The sequence below is a fragment of the Miscanthus floridulus genome, chromosome 3 (assembly GCF_019320115.1).
Source record: "Miscanthus floridulus cultivar M001 chromosome 3, ASM1932011v1, whole genome shotgun sequence".
Classification (NCBI taxonomy): domain Eukaryota; kingdom Viridiplantae; phylum Streptophyta; class Magnoliopsida; order Poales; family Poaceae; genus Miscanthus; species Miscanthus floridulus.
The window spans coordinates 109,421,975-109,439,983 of record NC_089582.1 but is presented as its reverse complement, the minus strand read 5'-3'; the positions used below and the strand labels follow the sequence as shown (position 1 = coordinate 109,439,983).

The 18,009-nt window shown below is 47.9% G+C and overlaps 1 protein-coding gene across 1 annotated transcript; it reads right to left on the bottom strand.

The window, feature by feature from the left end:
- Positions 1-13,056: 13,056 nt before the first annotated feature.
- LOC136542059 (serine carboxypeptidase 1-like) lies at positions 13,057-17,082 on the bottom strand. The gene is made up of 8 exons (XM_066534334.1): positions 16,669-17,082; positions 16,396-16,503; positions 16,003-16,277; positions 15,656-15,901; positions 15,478-15,584; positions 15,293-15,379; positions 15,078-15,183; positions 13,057-13,564 (listed from the first exon to the last, which is right to left on the bottom strand). The coding sequence occupies exons 1-8, from the start codon at positions 17,036-17,038 to the stop codon at positions 13,409-13,411; spliced, it is 1,455 nt and encodes a 484-aa protein (XP_066390431.1). The 5' UTR covers positions 17,039-17,082; the 3' UTR covers positions 13,057-13,408.
- Positions 17,083-18,009: the final 927 nt, after the last annotated feature.

The following is an 18,009-nucleotide window of genomic DNA, read 5'->3' as shown; positions in this document are numbered from 1 at the left end:
GCCGTCATCAACTCATCCGAGCTCCCTCGGCTTGGGGAATTGTCGACCCTAGTAGTCCTAGACTGCAACAAGCCAACCTCCTCGACTGCCTTCCGCCCACTTGAGGAAACTAAGGTGGTGGGGATCGACCCCACTAACCCAACCAAGATGGTGTAGATCGGGACCCAGCTCCTGGCCAAATAGGAATGCGAGCCCGCCAAGCAATGCCTGCATCACTTTGACGACAAGAGGTGCAGGGCCATAGGTGAGGAGGTCGTCAAACTTCGGGCAACCGGATTCATCAGAGAGGTGTACCACTCCGACTGGCTCGTCAATCCCGTTCTTGTTAAAAAGAAGACCGGGAAATGGAGAATGTGTGTTGATTATACTAGTCTCAACAAGGCATGTTCGAAGGATCACTTTCCTTTGCCGCGCATAGACTAGATAGTCGACTCCACCTTAGGATGCGAGATCCTCTCCTTTCCGGATGCCTACTCAGGCTACCACCAGATCGCGATGAAAGAATCCGATCAGCTCGCAACCTCGTTCATCACCCTATATGGTTCGTACTGCTACGTAACCATGCCTTCCGACCTGAAGAACGCTGGCGCCACCTATCAACGGTGCATGCAGCAATGCTTCGCCGATCAAATCGACCCACTCGACCAACCTAACCAAGTCGATCCGCCAAAACCAACAATAGTTGTCTATGTTGATGACATAGTGGTCAAAACGGCTCAAGCTTGCGACTTGATCGCAAACTTGGCTGCAACGTTCACGAACCTCCAAAGGTTCAACATCAAGTTGAATCCCAAGAAATGTGTTTTCAGGGTTCCGAAGGGGAAGCTCCTTGGATACATCGTGTCCGAACACGGCATCGAGGCCAACCCCCAAAAAATCATGGCCATCTCCAACATGGGCCCTATACGCAACATCAAGGGCGTACAAAGGCTCACCGACTGTTTGGCTGCCCTGAGTCGATTCATCTCCCGGCTCGATGAACGAGGGATGCCTTTCTACAAACTTCTCAAAAAGACAGATGCTTTCGTCTGGAGTGAGGAAGCACAGCAAGCTTTGGAAAGCCTCAAAGCATCACTGACATCGGCCCCAATCCTCATCACTCCCGAACAGGGAGAACTCCTCCTCCTCTACGTCGTGGCAAGCAACCACATGGTGAGCGCCGCCCTAGTCGTCAAAAGGGAGGAGCCAGGACACCACCTTAAGGTCCAATGACCTGTGTACTTCATCGGGGAGGTACTCACCGACCCCAAGGTCCGATACCCCCAGGTGCAGAAACTTCTATACGTTGTGCTGATGGCGACCCAGAAGCTCCTACACTACTTCACCAACCACGAAGTCTCGATCGCCACTTCATACTCTTTCGGAGACATCATCCACAACCGCGACACTGCGGGATGAATCTCCAAGTGGGCACTCGAACTAATGGGCCACGACATCAGGTATATCCCCTGCACTGCTATCAAGTCTCAGGCTCTCGTGGACTTTGTCGCCAAATGGACAGAGGTCTAGCTCCTGACCCCAGACGTCACCCATGAGTACTAGACGATGTACTTCAATGGGTCCATAATGGTGCTCGGCTCAGGGGCTAGAGTGGTTCTGATCTCCCTGGATGGGAGTAGGCTTTGCTATGCCATCCGCCTCCATTTTTGGCCTCAAACAAAGCCGTGGAATATGAGGCCCTCATCAATGGACTACGCATCGCCATCGAGCTCGGTGCTACGCGACTCTACGTCTGCGGCGACTCAGAGCGGGTTGTCGACCAGGTCATGAAGGAGTCCTCTTGCAAAAGCCCCCTCACGACAGCATACTACCAGGAGGTGCGCAAGCTCGAGGACAAATTCTAGGGGATCGAGCTACACCATGTCCCCCGAAAGGACAATGAGGCCGCCGATTTTCTCATGAAATTGGCTGCCAGGCGGGTTCTAACTCCGGACGGGGTCTTCATCAATGACCTTCACGAGCTGTTCGCCCACATCCTGGTAGGTTCGATCTAGACACATCCTGATGTTGACTCAACACTCGAGGGCTCCGACCCCAGTGCCTCTATGACAACATCGCCCACCGACGTCGCCGTGGTTGCACTCGATCAAGTCGACTGGCGAGTGCCGCTACTCGCCTACCTCCTCAAGGAGGTTCTCTCACCCAAAAGGACTAAAGCGCGATGGATCGCTCGATGCGCCAAGACGTTTGTCACGTTCGGTGATAAACTTTACAAACAAAGTCCATCAGGAGTACTCATGAACTGCGTCCCTACCAGCCAAGGCAAGCAGCTCCTCCTCGAGGTCTATGCTGGAATCTGCGGACACCACGTGGCCTCGAGGTCGCTGGTTGGAAAAGCCTTTCGCTAAGGTTTTTACTGGCCCACCGCACTATGAGATGTAGATGAGGTGATTCGCAGGTGTGAAGAATGCCAGTTCTACGCTCGGCAAACTCACTTGCCAGCACAGGAGCTCTAAACCATCCCCATCACCTAGCCATTCGTGGTCTGGGGGCCTAGACATGGTAGGCCCCCTCAAAAAGGGCTCAGACGGCTTCACTCATGTACTCGTAGCGGTCGACAAATTCACCAAGTGGATAGAGGCCAAGCCCATCACCAACATCTACTCGGAAGAGGCAGTCAAGTTCTTCCTCGACATCATCTACCGGTTTGGCATTCCTAACTGTATCATCACTGACCATGGAACTAACTTCACCCGGAAGAAGTTCCTCGACTTTAGTGATGGATACGGCATTAGGATCGACTGGGCCTCGATCGGACATCCATGTACCAACGGTTAGGTCGAGCATGCCAATGGCATGGTCATCAAAGGACTTAAGCCACGCATCTTTCACCGAATCAACAAGTACGTCGGGCATTGGGTTGCAGAGGTCCCAATGATCCTCTAGAGCCTAAGAATAACCTCAAACTGATCCATAGGGTTCACACCCTTCTTCCTGGCTTATAGAGCTAAAGTAGTGCTGCCCTTCGACCTCGACCATGGCACCCCAAGAGTGAAGGCCTTCGACCATGATCGAGCCACGGAGGCTCAGCAAGACATAGTTGACCTGCTCGAGGAGGCCCACGAGACAACCATCATCCGCTCCGCTCGCTACCAACAGACTCTCTGCAGGTACCATGAGAGGAAAATCAGAGGAAGTATCCTCAAGGTCGGAGACCTCATGCTTTGAAGGACCCAATCGACCAAGGAGAAACACAAGCTCTCTCTGCCTTGGGAAGGACCCTATATGGTGACCGATGTAATCCGACCGAACACCTACCGACTGAAGGACGACAACGGCAATATTCTCACCAATACTTGGAACATCGAATAGTTACGTCATTTCTTCCCCTAAAAATTTGGTCTTACCACTTTCTTTCATTCAATGTTTGCTCCTACAAAGCACCCCGGCCTAAACACTTTCAGCCCGGGTCACTCGGGGGCTCCACGAGGGTGCAATACCACCTCTCTTTTTTACTATCATATGGTAAATACTTTTCTACCCGAATGAAAGGGTAGTCCGTTCCTTTAATTACCTTACGGAAACTTTGCTTTAAACATTCTGACCGATCACAGCCCACCATGACCTACGGTTACGAGCAGCTGAGCCTCACGGGCCACACCTGGGTTCTTAAGGTTACAGCCTATGGTTCAAACTAGCAGGTGCGAAAAAGAAAGAAAAAAGAACAAAGCTATGCTAGGGTAAAAATAAGAACGGATGGGACAAGCTTCTCTAAACGAAGTGATTCATCACAAAACAAAAATTGATGTATTCATCAATACAAATGTTCACACGGGGGCTTCCTCACAAACTCATCCTTTACATATGCTAAGTACTTCTACTCTAATTTTTACTGTGGCTGCCCGACGGCATCGGCTGACGGCGCGACCGAAGAAGATAAAGGCTGCTCGCCCTCCGACGGGGCGACGCTCGGCTCGGTCGAAGGTGGGGCGATGTTTGCTTCCGACCTGGGCTCCACTCCATCCATAGGCTGGGTGATGTCCTCCTAGCACATGCCTTTAGCTATGCTCGCACGGCGAGCCTCCATCACCCATTGTGCAAAGATTTGCTCTGCCACCAACTGTGCGTGTGGCAACAATCTTTCCCCGAGCGCATGGATGGTGTCCGGGCTCCAGCCATCGGCGTACCCGCTATAGATGGAGATGAAGTCTAGGTCTAGGTGGTGCATCGCCACCAAAGTTAGCACCCCCAATGTCCTGTAGAACATCCCGTCGGAGATGAGGGCCCGAACCTCATCTGGGACCCCGCTAGTTGGATGGCGGGCGTGCTGGTGCTTGGCGCTGACTCGAACACCTCTGTGACGATGACCTAGGCAACATTGTGGATCTGGTTGAGCTCCTCCTTAAGAGCATGTCGCTCTTCAAGGGACTTGGCCAGCACGTCCGCATTCCAGCCAATCGTCGCCATGGTCATCTCCAGGTCCTGCTCCAGTGACCCAACCTTTCCGCCCAGCTCTAGAAGAAGGATGACAACCTCAAAATCAAGCTAAGGAAAAAAAAACCAAGACATCAAAAGCGGAATAGATACATACCAAGGCGGGTGTTCTCAAGGATGGAAAGTCCTTCCTCCTATCGAGACACCTGCTCACGTAGCCCAGTGTTCGCCTCCTCCATCCCGAGCACCCGACATGAGCACTTCCTGGTCTACCTCCGATCGGGCCTTCCGCTCTAACTCTAGAGCCTCTAGGGAACTCTAGAGTGCCACCTCGGTCTCCGCTAGGGACTTCTAGAGTGTCACCTCGGTCTTCGCCTGGTGGACCTTCGCCACATCAAGGCCCCGCTCAGCGGTAGTTGCCCTCTCCAATGCAAGCTGTTCCACCACCCACGCCTCCGTCGCCTCAGCCGCCTAGTCTTGAGACTAACGGCGGGTGGACTCCAGCTAGTGCTTGAGCTCGGCGCCGCGATGCTGTTGCCTCCCACTCCATCTGAGTGTGCTCCTCCTAGAGGAAACAAGACTTGCGGCTCGACATCTCCTCTAAACCCTACAAAGCAAGAAGTAAACACGCTGAGGCAACCAATGAAAGACCGAGGAGTCAAGGACGAGCATGGAAAACCTACCTCTGTGATGTGGGGTAGGTCGACCATAATAGCCTATTGGATGACCTTAACCCGCTCCAAGGTCTCCTTAAGCCTTTCCTTGGTTTGGGAGAGATTTGACTCCATCGCGAGTCCTCAACCCCAACAATGTCCTAGAGCTGCAACTCCTCCTCATCCCAAAGGATGAACTGCACCTTCCTTGGGTTGCTAGGGTAGGGCCACACTAGGTCGGTGGTCGCCCCTAACCCACTAGAAGGCCTAGCCGATGACTAGACCACCGCAAGCTCCTGTGATGGTGGGATGGTCGGTGGCTCCACCCTAGTGCCTACCTCACAGGGGCAGGGGATCTCCACCTCCTTGACCTCACGGCCCTTCGGCGGTTGTTCTACCACTGGTCTAGCCGTGTCTCCTCCTAACCCTGACAACTCCGACTAGGAGGGCGAGCCATGTGTCCCTCCACCGGGTGAGGCAGGGAGCCTGGTCTCCCTCCCCTCTTCCACCATAGTTAGTGCAGGAGGGATCACGAGGGTCACCTCCGACCTGGTCTCTGCCGTCACCACTAGGATCACCGCCAACACCGTCACCACTGCTGCCGCCAAACTTGCGACCGACTAGGAGGGCGTAGCCCTCGGAGGGGAAGGTCGCACCACTGCCACCCTACTCTCCCTACCGCTCGTCGCAATGCGCTGCAAGGTGGGCCCCCACTCCTCCCGCACAGGAGGCGAGCCGATGCTCAATCCTGTCAATATCTAGCTGCTGTCAAACAAGTATAGGTCAGTCACACTAAAAAAACTCAACTATGAGATCAAACAATGCATACCAAGATGTAAACGGTAGGGCTCTAAAGCCCCGACCCACTGGCAATGGGCCCATCGGGCGAGGACTGCTCATGGGCTACGACCCATGCCCCCTCACTTCAACCGGGGGGAGTCAGCCTGATTGGTTCCTGACTGGCCCATGAATCACCGTGACCACTGGCTCAGGGCACACCCACTGGAGCAGCTGGCGGGGCGTCCCCCCATTGAGGGTCGCATGCCAATGCTAGCCCCGAAGAAGCACGGGTGCGAGCCTGCTCCTTCGACCGCCTGGCCTACCCTGCCATGCCTAGAGTAGGTGGGGACAAGGTCGGCAATGTCTCCGAAGGCCACGGTGACCACGTCCGCTTCGCCTCCCGCCCGCCAGTGGCGTCCAAGCTGGTGGCATGCTTCCTTGGTGCGGGAACATCACCGCACCTCCCCATATCCCGCCCGCCGCTGGCAGACATGGCTGTAGGCTCGCGGTGCTCCACCGAGGTCACGATGACCTCCTGCCTCCCTCATCCTCGGAGGAGATCACGTCGTCACCCATCTCCGTGGGGTCCTCCGACTCAAGCTCTGCCTCGATGTCGCTCCTATTTTCCCTAGCCCAGACGTGTTTGGTGATGTGCTGCTCCTTCTAGTGCTTCTTCTGAGCCTTCTCAGCTCTCTTCTTCTTCCTACCGTCCGCTTCCTCCTTCAGAGCGGCTTGCCGAGCCATGCCCTCCGGTCCCTTTGGAAGGTGCGGCAGGGATTTATAACCAATAAGTCCCTGCGAAACGGATGAGTTGAAGTTAAATTATAGGAGAGCAAGATCGGTGTGGAAAGGTCTAGGCTTTCCCTCGAGGGTCTCCCATGTCTTTAGTTGTAGCACCCGGTCGAGTTGGCTCCAGACTTTGTCCTTCGCCAACTCCACTGACGATGCATGGTCGGGGTCCATTGGGCTAGAGTACAGCCACATTGGCCATGTCCTTTCCGCCAGCAGGGTGACCTGATGGTGGAAAAAGGTGTGGAACATCCTCATCCCATCGAGGTTGTGCTGCACTAGATTTAGGAGCTCGTCCCCGATGATATCTAGCTTGTTCCACCAGCTGGAAGGGCCCCACAACCAGCTCTCCCACCTCTCCAGCCTTCTACTGGTGAACGGCGAGAATGGTGCCTCCACCAGGTTCCTGATGTAGAACCACTCCCCATGCCACCCCCAATTGGAGTTGTAGGGGGTGTACGCGGGGTAGGCGCTCGACGCACTCAACTTCTTCTATAGGGCGAAGCCCCCAATCGATGCAGTCCTGGGCAGCATCCCCTCCGACAAAGCTCGCCTAGAGAAGATCCTCCAGAAGAAATCCACATGCGGCTCCATCCCGAGGAAGGCCTCGTAGACAGTGACGAAGCTGGCGACGTGCAACACCCCAGTCGGATTGAGATGCTGTAGCTCCAGGCCCCACTCATTAAGGATACTATGCATGAACTAGTGTGCGGGGTACCCTAGCCCACGCTCGTGGAAGGCAAGGAAGGAGATGACCTCGCCAGCCCGAGGTTGCAGAAAAGCCTCCCCGCAGGAGCCATCTAGTGTGCCACCTCCTTCGGTGGCAGCAGCCCCTTCTTGGCGAAGGTGACCAGCACCGACTTGCTTACACTGGATGACCTCTAGCTTGACATTGTGCTCTAGGTTCACAAAACGGACCTGTGAGTTCTCCTTTCCCTCGCTCTACCCTTTTTTCCTAGGAACCGCTGCGGCACACGAACGCTCTTGGCGAGAAGGAAGAAGGAGGAGAGGCGACCGTTGGGGAATAGGCGAAGGAATGGGACAAAAAACCTCTTCCTTCCCCTATTTAAGGAGGAGGCATAGCAGTTGGGGAAAGGCAAAGGATTAGGGCGAAAAACCCTCTCCCTTCCCCCATTCAATGCGGATGGGATGCGGTGGGACGTGTCCTGACCGATGGGATGCGCCCTGCCCGATGAGACGGCGCCTGGTTAGATGGGATGTGGCCTATGCATGGCCCACCACTACCACATGCCGGGCATGAGAAACAAGGCACAACCACGCGCAGGCAGCCCTCTGCCTTCCCAGGCAAGACTTGGAAGGGCCCAACAATAGGATCTCCACCAACGGAGAGACCAATGGGCTTCCTAAGTCGATCGGACGGCTCAGGCAAATGCTGAGAGATAGGTAAGGAGCAAAGGGACACCCCATGTGGGCCATGACGACTCCGTCATGAATGACTAACGTGGATCCCATTCGAACATATCCGATAAAGACTCCTCAAGCCTGTCACTCAAGTCATCGAGGTAACTCTATCAATCCCTCTTACTTTATTTTCTAAATGCATAAAACATTCATTCATCCATTCTCATACACGCATTCACACATCCATCCATGCACGCATTCATTCATCCCATACATCCAAAGCATCGCATATGCGGTTGATGCATCAAAATGCTCCATGTTGCATCATGAAGCGGTAGTTGCCTCATTCAACATGAGCAACGACCGATCGGGGTTCGAAGGCTGGCCCGCGAAGGGCTCAAGGCCACCCCGCATCAAACAGAGCTAGGGGAGAAAATGCAGATGAGCCCCAGCGGCCCTCGCCCAATCTTCTCCAAAGTAGACAGGGTCATCTCAACCTTCTCGTTTGATCCTAACCTCGAGCCATGCCCACAGAATCTCCATCGAGGGGAGGCCAGCGGGCCATCGAGTCAGTCTCTGGAACAACCCGAGCATCTGCCAAGACACGGGTTAAGGAGCAGTGGAATGCCACATGAGGGCTATGCCGACCCCGTCATGAACGATGAACCCGGATTCCACTCGAACATGCCTGTTAGCGAGCTCACTGAGCGTGTCACTCGAGCCATCGAGGCAAGTGATGTTAGCTCAGCCCCTCTGGTTATGAAAAAACCATAGATAGGGTAATGCACAGAACCAGACCAACCCCTACCAAGCCCAATGGGGCTTAGGGGCTCAGGTCACCCGACACTGACTCGAGAAATCAACCGATCACGTAGGTCGCAGGCGGGACAAACATGGGCGAACACCCCCAAAAAATAGTCTGCAGCCCTAGGAAAAGAGTACCAAGATGCTCAGCCTCCAACCGACTCACCAGTCGGATGCAGGCTCGGAGGCTACCCTCGTGGGTGCGCTCGTGTGCACCCGCTGTCAAAACAAAAATTCCTCCGCTGGCAACACAAAAACCCCCTAGACGATTCTCCCCGAATCGCCTGGGGCTACACCCGTGGGTGCGCTCGCGCACACCCGCTGTAAGACAAAAATCCCCTAGACGATTCTACCCAAATTGCCTGGGGGCTCTAGGCTCCTGTTGGGTTCATAAACCTAAGGTCTCTCATGGACCTACTTCTCAGTAAAAGCTCAGCCCAGCAGACGACGTTGTGAACGATGCGTAACTCCTGGGCTAGCCCAAAAAACCTAACGACAAGCCATATCTAGTCTCTGACTGGAAGGCCTGGCCAAGGAGGAACGACACTCATTTTCAACTCCGGCCCGCCTCTCCGTCCAGAAGGCCTGACCAAGGAGAGGAACGGCTCTCGCTTCCGACTTTGGCCTGCCTCTCCGATTGGAAGGCCTCGCTCGCTTCTGACTTTGGCCCGCGCTCTTTGACCAGAAGGTCTCGCTCGCTTCCGACTCCGACCGCCTCTCTGACCGAAAGGGCTCGCTCGCTTCTGACTCTAGCCCGCCTCTCCGACTGGAAGGCCTGGCCAAGGAGGGATGGCACTCGCTTCTGACTTCGACCGTCTTCTCCGACCGGGAATACACCGAACCATTACTTACAGCTCTTCTCCAATCGGGAGGCCAGAACCGACTAGGGAAAGACCGACCGAGGACGCCCGCTTAGTGAAGACCCAGGAAACGGATAGAGCAAGTAAGGCAGAGTGCTCTAGTCAACCACAATACCAAGGACCGTACCCTGCACACCTATAGGACGGTACTATCAGGTCATGTTAGAAGGGTACTTTATATCCTTCTAGATATGTCAGAACACCAACAGTGTTGTGGGCGCTGACATTTATCCTACATGGTGGTAGGCGCCGACATTTGCCATACCAGAAGAAGACAGTGGAACCAAACACATGCATCCAGCCATCAACAGTGTTGTGGGCATCGACAAACCGCCTTGTACTCGACAGTGTGGGCAACAAGACTAGGTAGCACACACACACTCTATTTCTCACACACTCTCTCTCTCTCCCACACACTCTCTCTCTCTCTCTCTCTTGTAAAGTTGTCCCCTTCATCTATAAAAGGGGATGTGCTCTCTTCAAAAGGATGATCGATTCATTCATGATTCTAGCGATTCACATAGACAACAGACGATTCTCTCTGCTTGGCTCTAGAACTCTAAAGCCAGACAGAGCACATGTTGGAGCTCTCGTCACTCTTGGCCCTTCGGTCCAGAGTCCGACTGGACCTCTGATACCCCCCATCTTACTCCCTCTCGTTTGTAACCCCATAGCAAACTTCGAGCACCTAGGCTCAGGAATAAAGTCACCGACTAACTCAGACTGGACGTAGGGCACGTTGCCTTAACCAGTATAAACCCTATGTCATTGATTGCTAGGCCACATCTGATTACAACGTACGGCAAAATGACAAATATTTACTAGTTGGTCACTTTTCACACCGACACTTACATAAATCAAACTTCTCTAATCAAATGTTGCAAACACCATGAAGCAATGGCAGGAAGTTAGTTTGGAACGGGAGCATCGTCTTGTTTGGATCCATGGCATTAACAACTAGTTGGCTAATCTTTAGTCCCTAAAGATCTAAACATGTGGGCCAACGGATTTGCTAATACTTAGCCAAGCCTCCATGCCAAAGAAATTCTCATCGACAATGCATTTTGTATGCAGGGAATTAGATGGGTAGCACATGAGACATATATTTATACTAGTTTGGGTACGGGGTATCCTATGAACAGTGAATAATCGATCTCTTATCACGTATGCTCGGGAATTACAGGGGCACTGATATGTTTGTCTAGCTATGCAAGCCTACCTAGATTCTATGAGATGTTGACTATTAAGTCAGTTACATGGAAATCTATCGGATCCTGGTCGTAGAATTAGTGACTTAGTCTTTGTGTGCCTAGAGATTATAATCAACTAGAATTGTTTGGATAGGTGGCTTACAACACAAAGTAGAGCTAGAGCAAAATTGCATTTTGCCATTTGTTGTACTAATGAATTCTATCTAGTGATTTTGTTGATTTTTTATAGACTATTCACCCCCTCTAGCCATTTAGGACCTTACACCTAGCCAGTTTTTCGAGTCTAGATTGAGTTTTACTTGATCTAAACTAGCCCAATATCATGGGAAACTTGTAGGTTTCATTTGAGAAAGGTGTCCTACTAGGATAAAACCACCCCTCTATATATTAGAATATTATTGCCGATTGAGGTAATCTAACTACACAATCGACAAAATTAATCTACTACCTCTCTTTTACCCTTTTCCCATCTATTACCTCTCCTCATTCTTCATCTCTGCTACATGGTCAGTGGATCGACAACGATGAAGCTCTAGAGCGATCAAGCTGGCTAGGGCACCCCATAGCCACCACACACACACCCCAATAGGGTCCCCCCTAGGCAAGTGGGGTTTTGGGTTTCAAGAGACTTCATTGGCGTGTCTTGTGTATCATGCTCCTGACGAGGTTCCTCCGGTGACTTGTCTTGTGTATCGCGCTCATTGTTGGAGGCACCAGATAAAGTATTCATCTGTGAGCACACTATAGGCGTCAACCAACTTGAGGGTTGGCTTGTCTAATCTTTGGCCCGCCTATACCAAGCGATCCAGCTCCTTACTAGTGTGGTGATCTAATTCGCATCAACACACTTTTGGATGACTCCGCTAGGGAACGTTGGTTCGGCTATACCCCACGGTATGGCCAATCTTTCTAACCAAGCCAATTGGTTTAGCTGTATCCCATGTCTGCACCTAGACTTGTGGTAAAGGCAAGTAGTGATGGGTATCAACTAACTCCTGTCACTATGTAGCTCCCTTTAGTCGCCATCTTGATCCTACAAAGGCAACAGACTCAAAAGTGATGAGTTAATTGTCAATCACTTGTTAGTGCAGTAGTGATGGGCATCAACTATCTCCTGTCACTATGCAGCTTTACCTATGGCATGGTGAGGCTTATAAGTTATAGCCTATCACTAATGACTAAAATGTGATGCTCCTATTTGGGGTTAGAAATGCATTTTTCATGTCTGTATCAATCAAATCTTAGTTGTAGGGAGTTATTTTATGTTAGATTGGATCTAGATTTACCCGATCTACATCAAGATGCTAAAGATCTAGGGTTTGTTTGGTTTGCTATCAAAGGTCACCATGCCACAGCATAGCTCCCGCACCACACCTTTCGTCATGCATTTCGTTTAGCGCATCGCGACACAACCTACCATTCGCTAGTTCATTTTTGTTTCCACCAACTTTCTAAGGTGTGGCAGATGAATCGTCTGTCACACCTTCGACATAGACCATACATGCTTCTAGTTAATTTTCTATTTCCCCTATATCTCATTGGTGATGACCATGGCCTACACATATCTATTACGTGGTGTGTAGATTTTTGGACTTGCAGTGATGTTGGAATTAGTAGTGGGTTCACGTCTACACTCAAGGAAGCCTATGGATTAGAGATTCGCCAAGCTTCGTTGCTACGAATAGAACATCAATGTTTTTGTTTGATTTTAGCGCCAAGGGCTTGTATCCAAACCATTGTAATAATCTTATTTATGTAGTTTGATGTTGTATGGTAATGTAATCAGTTGAAAATAGATGCCCGTAATATCCTAGGACTATCAAAGAGGGGTAAAAGAGTCAGAATTTTGGTTTTGAAATTCTAGTTTGTTTTAGTTTGAAAGTGAACTATGAATGAAAATCAATTTCTATAAGTGGATTGTTTTGTCTCTTAAAGTAGTCCATTTCCACAAGTCTTGGGTACGGTCACATCAGGTGGCTAGGGGGGTGTTTGATGTGTGAAATGAGGTAGTCCATTATCATTTCACTCTTTTTTTGTTTGTTTTGAGGAATAAGTTGATCTATATAACCTCGTTCCTAATAAAGATAATAATTAGTACTAGCACGAGAAATAAAGTCATTTCATTAAATTTAAGAGATAGACTCATGATGCATTATTTCATCTAGAACGGATTGATTCACACAACCAAACACTCCAGAAACAACTCTAGAAAGACGTCACCAATAACCCAAAGAAATATAGTGTTGAAACCTAAAGAATGCAACCATACTCATGGTCATTACATTGGAAAACAGAAGGTTGCCTAGCTTTAAAGAAAAATAGGATAACGGAGTGCACTGTCTCACATGCATAGGAAACAATCTTTGTGCATAGTACTCTTGTCACTTCACACAGACCGAAAATCCATGTCCACTAAGGGAAAACATGAAGCTTTAATTATAACAACCACATACCATATAATATAAAACCAACATCAATCAAAGTTATACTAAATGAAAAGTACCAACATTGTCTCATAGAAAAGTTTTGCTCCTGTTTATTGAGTTTGCCATTGAGCATATAACCCTTGAAGGAATTACTGCTCCATTACGTACGGTGGGAGCACCCCTTTTAAAAAAGAGTCCAATAATACTAATGCTCTCTCGGGTTGAGAGGACGGAACCATATGACCAGCTCCTCTGACAGAGGCAAATATGAATCCTCCCTTGTATTGTTGAACATATCCTCCAACCTGCAAGCATAATCATCAAAATTCACGAGCCAAGCTTATTATAAACTTGTATATATATATATATGTAAGGCTTTATTCTAAAGATGAGATTTCCATAGGAAATAAATCTATATCTTACTAGCCCATCAACCCAAGCTCCCGCATGGGCTAGAACCATAGAAGACATATTTATTAGATGTTTATGTTTAATACCTACAACTAATAAAATTTACTTATATTAATGTTTTTTCTTTCGTCATTTTTGGATGCAATACATATATAGAAACTCAGTGATTTCTATTCATTTGTTTAACTTATTATCTATATGGCTTTTCATCCATATATACATACCTTCCCCCTCTGCATGGCAGCTTCATGTACCTTTAATATGCATTTATTTAAAACCCTAGCTTAAGTTATGGTGGATCTTGTTGCAGCCCATGTCTCATGGCACCACCATTAATCTAGATTTTGATTTGAAAATTTTGAATTTATTAGTTGCTATAATATTGTATCCTCAATTTAAGTTGAAACTTTATGTTTACTGTATCTTTTATCAACTCTCGTTTTGTATTTTATTAAAAATAAAAAATTAGATTGTAGATTGCGCTCTGAAGTACTACGGTGGTATGTCCATTTAAACCTGCATGAAGTGCTCAAGATCGGTTTGAGGTATATTTTGGTTTTTTTTTCAAATGATAGAAATGCGTAATTTAGATACAAACTAAAGGTGTTACTTTATATTATTTTTGTTATGGAAGATGTGGGTGATTTAGATGTAAATTTAGGGGTTACTTTGAATTTTCTTTGTTAATGATAGATGTAGATAATTTAGATACAAAATTAAGGATTTATTTTAAATTATCAGAAGTGGGCCATTTTGATGCAAATTCAGGGGGTTATATGATAGATGTGGGTAATTTAGATATAAAGTCGTTACTTTATGAATTTATCATAATGGTATAAGTGGGTAATTTTTTAGAAAACATAATACATCCAATGTCTTAGTGGTGGTGATAATTAGAACCTACCAAATTAAAAGCCATGTTTTTTTTATTTTATAATTTTTAGTATTTATTATTTTTCCTAGCACACCTCGGAAAACTTAACATGGAGACCTTTTTGAGCTTCAAATAGTAACACACCCTGTTCAAAGTTGCAGTTTACTTTCACGTTATTATAAATCAATTTCCTCTAATTTTATCCAAGTTTTTATAGAAAAAAATCTACAACGTCAAATTAGTTTCATTAAATTTTCTATGAAATATGCCTTGATAGTTGTTTGAACTTATAAATGGTACTCTCTCCATTTCAAATTATAAATCATTTGTCCTTTCTAGATACGGGTGCATAGAAAAATAAAAGGCAAAATGACTTACAATTTGGAAAAAATAAAGAGAGTAACATTTTTTTTTCTAATAGCTTAGTAAAATTAAGTTAAACTAAATTATAATTATTTGGAACATAAGAAATACAAACTATTTGCAGCAATAGAGGATGGTATAAATATTACTTTGGCATGCATAGAACTTACCTCCTTGTTTACTGTCCACGGACGCCATGGAGTTGTGATGCGAAGGTTAAGATCATGGATAGAATACCTCGTTGCGGGAAGTGGGCATACGGAATCAAAATCGCCACTGAAATTTTTTCATAATGGCATTATTTTCATTTGTACAATACATATTACTACTATATGTGCTTTGGATAGTTTAATTTGTCAACACTGAAAAATCGCCACTAAATTACCTAAAAATCCAGACAGGTAACTTCTTCTCAACTAGCCATGAGATTGTTGGCACCATGGAAATCGGTGAATCTTTCCAGTGCAAGTTTCTGCAAAAACCACACGAAGTTGGAGGTGAATACTTTGTAATTACTCCTAGCTCACTAATATTATAACGGTGGTGATGGGCCCAATTAAAAGATCTTACGTGCATGCGGACCAATTTGTCATTCTAGCGTGGAAGGCCTTCTGCACTGCTGGGTCATTGAGGTAGGAATAGGTGTAATAATCGCTGCATGGATCATATCCAGGTAACTGCAATATGTGGAAAATGTTATATATAGAACCAAATATATGAAGTGAAACATTGTGAATCGTTGCCTTACGTAGCCACTGGGGTAGTATGCTCCGTTGGCCGCGTCAACACAGATTGGAGCATAGATGTTGTAAGGATCAATTTGTCCAGGATCGACCGCATCCACAGCGCCATTGCATAGCACACCATCTGAATTGTCAAAATTGCAGTGCCTGGTTATGTTGTCAAATACCTCGTCTGACATCAACCCATGGCTCCAGTAGTAGTCAACTGCACCCTTGAAGTTCATATTCCAATCCAGAAGTGGATTTCCAACCTTGAAGGAAAAGGATATATATAACCATTATGGACAATTTTGTTATTTTGCAAAGCCAGATATATAACCTGCTGCAAAGAAAAAAAAAATCAATTTGGTACCAAGATGCCCCGTAGGTTTATTGCCGTCTTGCTGTTGTAGGAATTCTGGATTAGGATTGTGGCAGCAAGTTCAGGCACGTAATGTCCGGCGTAGCTCTCCCCGGAGATGTAGAATGGACGGCTTTTGTATTCGGGGAAGCGTTCCAGCCAATTAACCAAAAACAAATACGCGTCATTAGCAGTCCTTTGGTCTCCACTGCGGTCGTAGTCCGAGGATGTGTTGGAGTAAGAGTATCCGACACCCGCCGGCGATTCCAAGAAGATCACATTAGCCACTACATATACACCGTTTTTTTAATTATTAATCCCGTTAGATCGAGTTTCCCCATCCAAAAATATACATATTGTCGATGAGTTTCCAGCTTAAGCAAAAGAAAGGCAATTACAAGTTACCATTGTTCCAAGCTTTCTTGTTTCTACTCAGCGTTTTGTTGTCGCTATTTACACGGAACGGGCCGAGTTCTTGCATTGCTCCGTAGCCAAGCGACGAGCATCCTGGCCCTGTAGTGGACGGTTATTACCAGGTTAATTACCCATGCATACTGATGCATTAACATGCAGAAACACACGCATACTGACATTAATGAACTCCAGAACTAGTATATTGTTAGGTTCAAACTCATTGCGTGCAACTGCTCTACCACAATTCAGAGAAGATATATGTACCTCCGTTAAGCCACAGGAGGAGCGGCTTTGTCGAGGCATCCTGCGGCGCCTCCACGAAGTAGTAGAAGAGTGCCCGGCCATTCTCCTTGTCGACGGTCACATACCCGCTGTACTGGTCGAAGTCGACGTCGTCTGGTTGCCCCGGCAGCGCAGTGATCTTGTCAGCTGCCTTCAGGGCGCTCTGTTCGCTGTCGGAGAACCTTGTGCTCAGGAGGCTACTCACCTTAAACGTGCCCTTGTCGCTATGACTGTCCCTCCTAGACCTGATGAATTTTCGCAGTTGATTCTCTTGGGACGCATCTGCGTGCAATGCAGCAGCGCAGATGATGAGCAAAGCGTAAAACAGAGAAGAAGCATTGTTGCTCCTCATCTTCACGGTGGTGAAATGTATGTCCCTGCGAGATTTACAATTCGCTTGCTATGGGTTTATATAAGCCCCAGAAGTAGGACTGAGAAGTGTTTTTTTTGAAAGAGCAGTTTTGGATTCTTCAATGGCTAGGGTGTTTGGTTCTTTAGTCGCTCCTACAATTTATGTCACATCGAATATTTTGATATTAATAAAGAGCATTAAATATAGATTAACTACAAAACCAATTACATAGATAGAGGCTAATTTGCGAGACGATTTTTTAAGCCTAATTAATATGGCATTAGCACATGTTTACTGTAGCATCACGTTGTCAAATCATGGACTAATTAGGCTTAAAAGATTCATCTCGTAAATTAGTCACAAGTTATGTAATTAGTTTCGTAATTAGTCTATATTTAATACTTCATGCATATGTCCAAACATTCAATGTGACAGAAATTTTAGGCGTCCCTGCAGAAACCAAACACCCCAATGTCTCGAGTGCAAACGAACAGCGAAACGCTTCGTGCAGCTAGCTGTACGCCTTGTACATTCTGCCGTTCTATGATCATTGTTTCCTCCTCAGGCATATCTCCGATCCGCCATGGTTTCTTTGGCGGAGATGGCAATGGTTCCCATGAGAAAGGATATGTTGCCGGCTACTTTTTTCCCCCTTTTGATCGGTTGTTTGTCCTGTTCGTTTGGCTGATAAGCTATTGTTGAAAGTATTATTGGCTGATTTGTTATGAGAGAAAAATATTATTCATTAACTAAAAAATACGACTTATAAGACAAGCGAACAGGACGACGAATGATCTGAGCATTGATGAGCTGATGTCGTCTCCTTTGACTGGTCCAGCCGCGCGCAGTCGTCACAAGTGAAGTGTCCGTGATCAAGACCGACTTGAAGGGGGTGGTGCGCCTCGGTGTCGCGTTGCCACTGCTAGAGTGTCCGCCCCGGCCCGTCACACGGCCCACTCGTCAGTCGCAGG